General features: G+C 42.1%; 1 protein-coding gene across 1 annotated transcript; it reads right to left on the bottom strand.

Annotated features, from left to right (window-relative positions):
- Positions 1-1,812: 1,812 nt before the first annotated feature.
- On the bottom strand, positions 1,813-10,731 carry slc2a11l (solute carrier family 2 member 11, like). The gene is made up of 12 exons (XM_056290438.1): positions 10,708-10,731; positions 10,277-10,375; positions 9,879-10,039; positions 9,145-9,269; positions 8,794-8,923; positions 7,266-7,414; positions 6,910-7,097; positions 6,008-6,118; positions 5,132-5,233; positions 4,855-4,930; positions 4,591-4,718; positions 1,813-2,022 (listed from the first exon to the last, which is right to left on the bottom strand). Exons 1-12 carry the CDS (start codon positions 10,729-10,731, stop codon positions 1,813-1,815), a joined length of 1,503 nt encoding a protein of 500 aa, XP_056146413.1.
- Positions 10,732-11,359: the final 628 nt, after the last annotated feature.

Consider the following 11,359-nt stretch of genomic DNA (forward strand, 5'->3'; position numbering starts at 1 on the left):
TGTCTGGATTCAATACACTTTACAGGCTGCATGAGTTGAACCACGCAGTATTGTGGAAAGTATCTAAATCTGAAACAATGATAAATGCAATGCTTCGATATTGTGTAGAGTTTCTGGCCGTACCCGGTAACTGCCGTAACGATATGGAATGTACGCCTATAACTGAATCAGAATATATACCTATCGTATTATAACTGGGGCGAATTCAGCCCCATGGAAATTGCAAATACAGTTGGTATTTTTAAGTTTTACTGTGTATAATTGCTCTAGACCTATATTCTCTACCAAGTCTTTCGCTGGCAACTGTTCATTTACTTGGCCTATGTGTGTGCATGCCCTGCCTGATGTTCCTTTGTGCACAGGACCCCAGCTATGAAATCACAGCAGACACTTCTCGCTGGAATCGGAAAGTAAAGATAACATTCAGTAAGCAACCCGTACTGCCTGAAAAGGTCTATCTGATTTGTGGTGACCAGGCCTATAGCTGTTTTCCAAGAGAAACCCACAGTCGGCGTTACTCTGCATTTTTTGTGCCCTTAATCCGAGAGGCGTCTGTATCAGAATGATCATCACTCCATTGCAAAGCTAAACGTGCCTTATCAACTGCTCAGCACACATCTGGCATATTGATACCCTCGTATGGTATATACGCAGCCCAGGGCGAGATCAAGTCACTCTCTACTGTGTTAGAACGTCACATATCACGTCACACTCTACGGCCGCCATTACAGCCACGACGTTATGTTTAGATGGTGTTGTACGCATAGCAACTGAAAATAGGATGGTGCTGGATCTTAACAACAAAGGATCGTTGTTGTTGGTGCCCTCCCAGAACCACAGCTGGCTTCCATACATCTCCACGCTGCATCCGGACATTTTCTCCAACGTGCAGCTCAGGTGGGTGTTTTGCATGACAGTCATATCGGGTTTTTTATTTTGCTGGCTTTTCTTTCAGCTTTCTGTGCACACCGAGTGCTCCTTCAGGAATCAGGAACACTTTTTTGTCATTTCACTTCATGCACTTGCATACATGGAAATGAAAGGAAATGCCGTTTCCCCCAGTCCACAGCAGTACAACACAAAGACAAAAAACATACAAAAACTACAAGAACACGCATATCCAAACGAACACATATATCCAAACTACACAAAAAATCACTGTCCAGTGGAACGAACGCCAGCCAGGATGACTGCCGGTCTGCATGGGCTAGCTAGCAGTTAGCTTAGCCCGCCCCGCTCTTCCAGCCGATCCAGCAAAATTCTCTTCAAAATCTCAAATGTTCAACTGCTTTAGAGGATGAGCAGATGAATTCAACATTTCGAAATTCTGTATTCGAGATATTTAAAATTCTTTTAGTGAAAATTTTCCCCATAGCAATAAATAGCGGCACATTTGAAGCCTTCTGGAGAGGAGAGGACTGAATGTCCAAAGTCAGATTCATAATCTCGCTTTAAACCAGTGCTACCATTTAATCACCCTTGTAAAGAAAAAAGCTTGACAAAAACTGAATTACATGATTTTTATTTTTATTAAATGGCATTTTGGCATTGCAGTGTTATGTCAAACTGAAAATTATAATCACGTACAGTATTATGTAGAATAATAATTTGATGTATTGATGTATTGATGATTCATTCATCACAATATTCGATTTTACACCACGAGTTCTATAGAAATAATTTTCACCTACAACTATTACACATACTACAAAACAACCACTGTGTAGCTGTAATAGGAAGCTAACCTTGTGAAAATGTATTAAAGCACTGCACATGGGTTTTCAGCCTCTGTTACACTTCTTTTGAGTAAAATCAGAGTTTAGTCTGGTGTGTCTGTGTGTCATAAGGTGTGTTTTCAGTTCTTTGGGGTAATTTTTCAGATTTTGAATGCATCTTCTGAAACTCCACATTGATTTCCAGGACAGTCAGATTTCTGGTTTCAGGGACATTGAACCAAACATACAACCCAGAAAGGAGGCAAAAAAACAAGAATAAAAGAAAACAAAAGTAATCCAGATGTTCCTGAAAATACAAGGCGTATTTTGAATTAGTGTAAGCATCTTTACATGTCACAAACCACAAACCAATTCGGATTCATTACCATCCACTTTGTTAAGCAAATGCTTTTATGTTACACCACATTACAGTGCTAGTCTAGGCCCACATGCAAGTATTTAAACAGTTTTACACACACACACACACACACACACACACACACACACACACACACACACACACACACACACACACACACACACACACACACACACACATTAAATAAAACTTGAAGCTTTTGATTTTCATTTTATACTGCGCTGTAACTTTTACTCTCTTTTATTTGCTTTTAAATGTCTTTTATTGCCTTATATTGCTTCTCTTAATGCATTTTATGTTTTATGTAAATCACTTTGAATTGCCTTGTTGCTGAAATGTGCTATATAAATACATTTGCCTTGCCTATATAGACACATATATGATCAGGTTTTTTTCTTTCATTTGCCATTACAGAGGAGAGAGAAAAGAAGTATCCTTTGGGGTCAAGACATGCAGCAAAGGTCCCATGCCAGATTTCTCGAATATTTTTTTTTTCTTCTTTGGCATCATTTTAGTAGCATACCAAAAAAGCTTATTTTCATTCCACATGCAGTACAATGCAACATTCAGATCCATATAAAACATCAGTTTAACTGTATTGACTTATTTGTCCCTACTATTATATATAGTGAATTATGTACGATAATCAATATATTATATTGATAATATATAGATATGATATATATGATAATATATAAATAAGCATTAACATTCATATCGTCACCTTCTTAAAATAATGGCCTAAGTCATATTTTCAAGTTTTTCAAAAAACAGAATAAACTGACAAATTTTGTTTCAGTTTCAGTTTATTCTGTTTTTTGAAAAACTTGAAAATATGACTTAGGCCATTATTTTAAGAAAGTGATAATATGTTATGTTATATACGTTAATATATGCTCATTTATATATATATATATATATAGTATATATATATGTGTGTGTATATATATATAGTATATATGTGTGTATATATAGTATATATATAATATATATATATATATATATTAGTATATATGTGTATGTGTGTATGTATATATATATATATATATATATATATGTGTGTGTGCGTGTGTGTATGTGTATGTGTATATATAGTATATATATATATATGTGTGTGTATATATATATATATATATATATGATTTTAAAGTGTCTGATAATAATCTTGGGGTATGTAATAAGGTGAAATATCTTGGCCATTATATTACTGAAAAAATTACAGACCATGATGATATTTATAGGCAATGCCATGCCACATGATGTATGCACAAGCAAACACTCTCACACAAGTTTGGTAAGTGTTCAGTTAGTGTGAGATGTCTTTTTCAGAGCATACGGTACAACACTTTATACTGTACATCTGGGGTCAAACTACACAAAAAGCAAGCTTACAGAGACTTCGAGTAGCTTGATGCTGTGAGAATAGCACTAAAAAGACCTAGTGAAATGTTTGTGGTTGCAGGAGCCCAGAGTGCACATGGAAAAATTACAGGGGGAGGTCTATGGGGTGAGGCAACATGTGTGAATGGGGTGAAGGTGTGGTCAAAATTTGACAGAAAGTTTTTTTTGTAAAGTAAAAGCGATAGGACTATATCACCTCCATTTCAGCATTTCTTTGTTGGGTGCCTGTCCTTTTGTAGAGTTGATTTGAAGATTTTCTTGCTAACTGGTAAGACTTTACATAGTGTGCCACTTGGTTATCTCTCTGAACTCCTAATCCCTTAGGGGTGGGCAAGCTTGTCCAGAAAGGGCCAGCGTGGGTGCAGGTTTTTGTTCCAACGAAGCGGATACACACCTGATCCCACTAATCAACCAGTAGAGTCTTTGCCGAGGAACTTGATAAGGAGACAAAGGTGTTGCCCACCCCTGCTAGAGCCAGTATACAGCAGGAGATGCACCGGCAAGGCCATTTGGCTGCAAGGGTTAAAGTCTGAACCTAACCAGGTCTATTTTGCCATGACCCCTGGGCTTGGCCTGAGCAGCTTGGGCAGGCAAACTCAGTATCACCTTGTGAATCACCTTTTAAAACACTGTCCAAAAAACCCCCAAAACAAACAAACAAACAAAAAACTTTCCACATTTCATGGCTTTTCTTTATTTTTGTCCGTAGTGCCTTGTCTGTTGTTTATTTTCTCTCTCTCCTTCCACATGGTTGATACCTAATTTTACCAGTTTTATTGAAATATTTAAATTTTCTACCTTATTGGTTGAAAATAATAATAATTGAGCATTAGAGAGGGGGCAGGAAGTAGTAACTTCCTCCTGCTCCCCTTTGAACATGTAATATTTGTTGGATTCTCTATTGAGAATTCTTGCTGAATTCTTCTGGTTTTATTTTTTTGTCATTTGTTGTTTTTTGTTTTATTTATGCTTGGCCATTATTTTCTTTTATTTTGCATGCTCGAATAAAGACATTTGAATTGAATTGAAAAACTTCTACATAAGCTATATAACTATATTATCATTATTGTTCTTCTCATTATAACTCACACTTACCACGATGAGGGGAAAGAGCATTCCTAGTAGAAACAGGCCTGTCCAGTTCAGGGTGCAAGCGATGGTATATCCAGCTGACTTGAATGACTGAGTGAAGATCTCCCCTGGCAGAGGGGCCGTCACTCCAGCTTAGGGGCAGAAATACAACAGGGGTTTAAAGCAGTGGGGAATGAGACCAGGGAAGGCTTTTTGCATCACTGTAAACGTCAAAACAAACTTTTGATAACTTTTTCAGAAAACTGGGCCCTTGAGCGACAAACATACCTGGTCCACTAGCGAAGAAGAAGATGAAGATAAAGATAAGGACCATGCTACTGTATGGCATCCAGGCGACCTGATTCTGAAGTAGATAAAGGGGGACTGTTAAATGGATAGAGTAACGATGGAATATTAAAATAGAGACGGAGTCTGACTGATGACGTCTTTCATCACTAGTCATGCTTGGAGGATCAAAATACGCATCACAGAAAACTAGTCCTCATATGTGTCATGAAAGCATTTCACAGTAATAAAAGTGTATGCTGGTGGTGTGCTGATTTACCTGCAAGTAGAGCGTGATGGTGAGGAGACCAAGGGTGGCGGCCATGCCTAAGTAACCCCTCACGAAAAGCATTTTTTTCCCTGTTTTCTCAATCACCAAAGACTAGGACACCAAATGACAGTCAGAGATAGGCTGAGCGAATCCTCATCAGCAACCGTGAGGAAGTGACTAACCACATGGGCTGCTAACAGTACACCTCAGAACACATAAAGACGTTGCATAAAGTGTGTACTCAAGTGTAGCTTTTTTCTTTTTGGATCCCTCCCCCCTCAATTGTACCCAGCCAACCCCGCTCTTCTGAGCCGTCCCGGTTGCTGCTCCACCCCTTCTGCTGATCCAGGGAGGGCTGCAGACTACCGCATGTCTCCTCCGATGCATGTGGAGTCGCCAGCCGCTTCTTTTCACCTGACAGTGAGGAGTTTCGCCAGGGGGGATGCCCCGACTGACCAAAGGAGGCGCTAGTGCAGCAACCAGGACACATACCCACATCTGGCTCCCCACCCGCAGACACGGCCAATTGTGTCTGTCTGTAGGGACCCCCGACCAAGCCGGAAGTAACACGGGGATTCGAACTGGCGATCCCCGTGTTGGTAGGCAACGGAATAGACCGCCACGCCACCCGGACGCCCCTTGGTCTTGCTTTTGAGATAGTAATGTGAGAGCAAAAGCAAGACCCTCTCGTGGTTTTCCGTTTCCAAATCCCACTAAGGAGTAAGAGCCTAAAGCTGATATGGGATTTTAAACAACACAAACAGTTACACAGAGAAATTCCATGAATGCCATTGCACTACTTTGTGGAGCAGATTACATTTAAAAGTCATCCTTGTGCACGTATTTCAATGATATATACACTACGTATGTATAAAACGGACTTACACAGACTACAGAGGTAGTGAGCTCACACAGTCCAGTTCCCAAAGCGGCGTAACGCAGCTGGTGGGTTTGGATTCCTGCCGCACGGAAGACATCAAATGAATAAAAGTAAACCTGTGCAAGAGTAGAGGGAAATGTTGAGTCATATTGGATGTTATTACACACCCCAGTGAAGCATTAATTGGCCATATAAACTGCATATATTTTTGATTTGAACATTGAAAAGATACTTTTCAGTCAGTTTTGAGCAAGGATGTAGTAGAGGGTAAATTCATCATTGGAAAATATTTTTAAAAATTTGTGTCCCCCCTTTTTTTCTCCCCAGTTGTATCTAGCCAATTACCCCACTTTTCCAAGCCGTCCCGGTCGCGCCTCCACCCCCTCTGCCGATCCGGGGAGGAGTGCAGACTACCACATGCCTCCTCCGATACATGTGGAGTCGCCAGCCGCTTCTTTTCACCTGACAGTGAGCAGTTTCACCAGGGGGACGTAGTGCGTGGGAGGATCACGCGCTACATCCCCCACCGCCCGCCACCCCCGAACAGACCGACCAGAGGAGGCGCTAGTGCAGCGACCAGGACATCCGGCTTCCCACCCGCAGCAGACACGGCCAATTGTGTCTGTAGGGACGCCCGACAAAGCCGGAGGTAACACGGGGATTCAAACTGGCGATCCCCGTGTTGGTAGGCCACGGAATAGACCGCCGCGCCACCCGGACGCCCTAAAAACTTGTGGTGAAGGATGTAACAGTAAAAATTATTAAACAATACTTTAACACAGGTTGGAAAATACTCTTTAAATATGCGTGATTGGTGTAACTATACAATTATAGTTATATTAATGATTATTGATCAAGTAAGGCTATCTCCTGCACGAGATTGAATGCTTTGTTGTAGATCACTCACAGCATTGATGCCACAGAGTTGCAATGTGACATATGTAACAAGAATGGTTAAGAGCTGCCAGCGTATTGTTCGATTCTGGATAAGTTCCATTACTGTGTGACTGCGAACCCCCTGTAGCGCCGCATACTCCTCCAACATCTCCTCCACCTCCACACTGTGGTCCCTGTCGCCCCAGAGTCTCCTAAGAGCTGGTGGGATGTTAAAAAAAGGTGAGTGGATTCATATCTGGTGTAAATGTTGGTGCTTCTAACATCTTCAACAGAAAACTGAGGTTAGGATAATTAGGCCTCTCTATAAAGCTTTGAAAGTTGTCTTTCTAGAAATTTCTGGAAAGGCAAAAAAAAATTGGTTCAAACCTTTTTCACAGCCCTGGCGGTCACCCTTGTCCAGCAGTAGGTAGCGGGGTGATTCCGGTAAGAAGGGTAGTGTGAGTAGCTGGAGTAAGGCAGTGAAACCGTTGAAACTAAGCAGCCAGGGCCACCGGTTCTCTGTTCCGAGTAGCTCACTAAAAGGGCACCACAAACAACATCATCGCCATCACCAACAGCACGGCTGTCTTGGTGGGAGACACAACACCTTAAAACACACAAATCAAGGAGGCAAATGTGCTGTCTTGTTTTTTTTTTACCCCCCCCCTTTTTCTCCCCAATTGTATCCGGCCAAGCCAGTTACCCCACTCTTCCGAGCCTTCCCGGTCACTGCTCCACCCCCTCTGCCGATGCGGGGAGGGCTGCACACTACCGCATGCCTCCTCCGATACATGTGGAGTCGCCAGCGGCTTCTTTTCACCTGACAGAGAGGAGTTTCCCCGGGGGGGACATAGCTCGTGGGAGGATCACGCTATTCCCTCCAGTTCCCCCTCCCCTCCGAACAGGCGCCCCGACCGACCAGAGGAGGCGCTAGTGCAGCGACAAGGACACATACCCACATCCAGTTTTGCACCTGCAGACACGGCGAATTGTGTCTGTAGGGACGCCCGACCAAGCCAGAGGCAAAACGGGGATTCGAACCAGGATCCTTGTGTTGATAGGCAACGGAATAGACCGCTACGCTACCCGGACACTCCAAATGTGTTTTGGGTTGTCTTTTAAATTGGTTTACATTACGCAACTTTTCAATCTGTGTTGCACAGCTTTTTCACCACCACATAAAGTGAAAGTCAATGGCGTTTCCGTTGATGAGCTTTTATCTTCCACCGGACCCCCCCCCCCAGGGGTGTGTCCTCTCACCACTTTTATTTGTTTTACACACAAATGAGTTAAAGTGTCATTATGAGGACAGACACATCATCAAGTTCGCAGATGATTCCATTATTGTGGCCCTGCTCAGTCATGATGAAATGGACCATGGTCCGTTTCCTCATGGTGGGTGATTCAGTGACTGGAGTAAATGCTCCTTCTTGGACATAAATGTGTCCAAAACAAAGGAAATGACAACTGACTTTCAGAATAATTGTCTTTCTGCGTGCTCAATAATGCAGTTAAGGAAATCACAGAACGTTGAATCAGTTCATCTGGACACAACGTTGTGTCCAGATGAACTGATTCAACTTCCTGTGATTTAGGAAGAAGCCTCCCCCCGTTCTTCCTGCCGTTATTCATGGCCAGGCTGTTAAAGTTGTCCAACAGTCGCCCACTGAACTTGTACGATGCCTTATTAAATAAGTTCGGCTTGACTTTAAAGCCACAAAGCAGTTTCTACATTTGGGATACAACCGTCATAGATAATACACATAAGATGTATTTCAAGGTCATGTTTCAGATTAAACTGCCTCCATCAATGGCTGGCTCTCTGGAAGGTGGCACTGGCTGGAGACACTTGAGCCCAGCACCACCTGACTCATTAGTAGCCTCTCTACAGAATCTACGACTCTACATGCCTCACCTGATCCCCAACAGCTGACCACAGAATTTCCCCAAGGAGATGAAGGTAGCAACAGTCACTCCCACCATGCCTCGTAGCCTCTTGGGGGCACATTCCACTAGGTACATTGTGTGAATACTGAGACTAATTCCTGGAAGAGTACACGAGGGTATCATGCATTATAAGAACAGTCAATAATCAATAATGAGGCGGCAAATGGCTTTGGGGGACTAAGCAATATACCAGTCACACGCAAGAACAGGGATTTGTTGTCTGTAGGTGGAAATGGTGGTTAAAGAGTGACGGCACAGCTTTCTATGAGGACACGAAGGGAAAGAGATAGACAAGTAAGTGGTTTTCTTTTGCCTTCACCTGCATTGATACCATAGAGGAAGCGTCCAACCATGATCATTTCAAAGGATATGGCTGTTTTGCTTAGCAGCATTAAAACTCCTCCGCTGATGGCCACAAGATTATTAAACATCAGGCACTGCTTTCTGTGGATTATGGAAGTTAGGATACATTGGAAAACATATAAATAGAATTAGGATTTATTTTGGTGACAGTTGTCATAGAACCTAAGTTCACTGTATATCCACCCATCCATTATCGGAACCGCTGATCCTGCTGTCAGGGTCGCAGGGTCGCGGGGATGCTGGAGCCTATCCCAGCAGCCATTGGGCGGCAGGCGGGGAGACACCCTGGACAGGCTGCCAGACCATCACAGGACCGACACACACACATCTATGGACAATTTAGTATGGCCGATTCACCTGACTTACATGTCTTTGGACTGTGGGAGGAAACCGGAGCACCCGGAGGAAACCCACGCAGACACGGGGAGAACATGCAAACTCCACACAGAGGACGACCCGGGACGACCCACAAGGTTGGAATACCCCGGGGCTCAAACCCAGAACCTTCTTGCTGTGAGGCGACTGCGCTAATCACTGCGCCACCGTGCCGCCTCACTGTATATACAATTTCTCCAATTTACATAAATAGTAGACATGGTATGTGTCTGATGACAATGGACAGATGAGTCCTCCTGAAGCTGTATATTTTCTCTTTCATTTAACTATCTATACACAGCAACATACACTCACCTCCCATAGTTGGAGGTCAGTAGACCACTACAGAGGGACCCCAGCAGCCCCCCAATGCAGAATATTGAGACAAGGAAAGACCAAATGAGAGAAACTTGCCAGGGTTCTAACGAGAGACCGTAGCGCTGTTCACATGTTTGGTTCACCAGCTCCATTATGAACTACAATCACACAAAGTCCCAATGTGACAAATAGTTGTCGCTTAATCATTCAATCCAACATGCAATCATTAAGCTGTATTTTGGACTTTATGTACATCAACGTTTATAACTTAGACATAGATTTTACACACATACTCTGATGCAAGAAATGTAAACGTTATAAACTTCCCCAGATCTTTAAACAACTTTTACGATAGTCCATGTGACACTTTGAGCTTTTAAACACGATATACTCACAAAAGAGGGGGAGGTCATGACAGATATGTGAAAACCATACTGGAATGTCCCACCAATGCCAGAGATGAAAATGGCAGCAATTATGACAGGGCTGTCTAACTGAGAAAATTAAACATATAGACAATTACAACAACAAAGCCCAAACACTGGCATGTCTCATTTCAAAACTGTTATGGTACAGCATTCTTGCACGTTTTCCAAATACATTTTCACTATTCCATGGTGAATAACAAAACTTCCATGTCTGTTCTAAATGTATAATGTTCTCAGCATTTTGTCCATGCCTCATTCACGAAAACTATTACCTAGGTCCCGAAAACACAATTTTCAAAGTCCAACTGTTTAACAACTTTAGGAGCTGACTATTACACCATGAAGTTATTGATCATAAATGTGAAGCACCAGTATTAACAAGTTCAGTTATTTCTTACCAGGAGTTTCAAGGGTTGTGACATGGCTCTAGTCTAGGTTTGCGTCCACGGTGGGGCAAATGATTCAGATCTCCAACCGGTTGTGGTGAAAAGTAACTCCGCTGAAATTATTAACTTTCTGTGAGGTCCAACAGGAAACTTTATCACTGACAGCGATCAGAAGAGTACCCTTTTTGCTACTACAACTGACATTTTCACTTGATTTGTATGAAACTGTCCAATAACTCTAAGTCAATCTACAAGTAAATTGTTTCTACAAATACATAATAATCTTTAAGTTTTTAACTTTGGTTTAATACATTGTCAAAATTCTAAATAAACTTTCACAAACCGTTGCTTGGGATAAGCAAAGCAAAACAAAATGAAATAAAATAAAATAATAATAGTTGATCACTATTTTTAGCCTCCATGTTGTATTGAATTTCATTGACCAAAATCAATATCTTACTCTTTAATAGCAATTGCCTTCTTTCACATCATCTTACTTTTGCTTATGTGTTGTTTAGTTGTTTTATTAAATAGGGGTAGGCAAATGTATTGTAGCGAATTCGGGGGACAACGCAACCACAGGAACTGCCGCGGCCAGGAAGCGAACCCGTATCGACCGCACGCACCGCAGGAGACATCACTAACCGCTCGACTAAAGGGTCAG

This window comes from Lampris incognitus, chromosome 12, assembly GCF_029633865.1.
Source record: "Lampris incognitus isolate fLamInc1 chromosome 12, fLamInc1.hap2, whole genome shotgun sequence".
NCBI lineage: Eukaryota > Metazoa > Chordata > Actinopteri > Lampriformes > Lampridae > Lampris > Lampris incognitus.

Bases quoted from the DNA above. Each gene is read 5' to 3' on its own strand.
- slc2a11l (XM_056290438.1), bottom strand. From the start codon at position 10,731: ATGTCACAACCCTTGAAACTCCTG. The intron at 8,924-9,144 runs GTGAAGGCAAAA...GTACTCTTCCAG, and splicing joins CCTCTATGGTATCAATGCAG to GAATTAGTCTCAGTATTCAC. The intron at 4,931-5,131 runs GTAAATCAGCAC...TATCTACTTCAG, and splicing joins CCATCACGCTCTACTTGCAG to AATCAGGTCGCCTGGATGCC.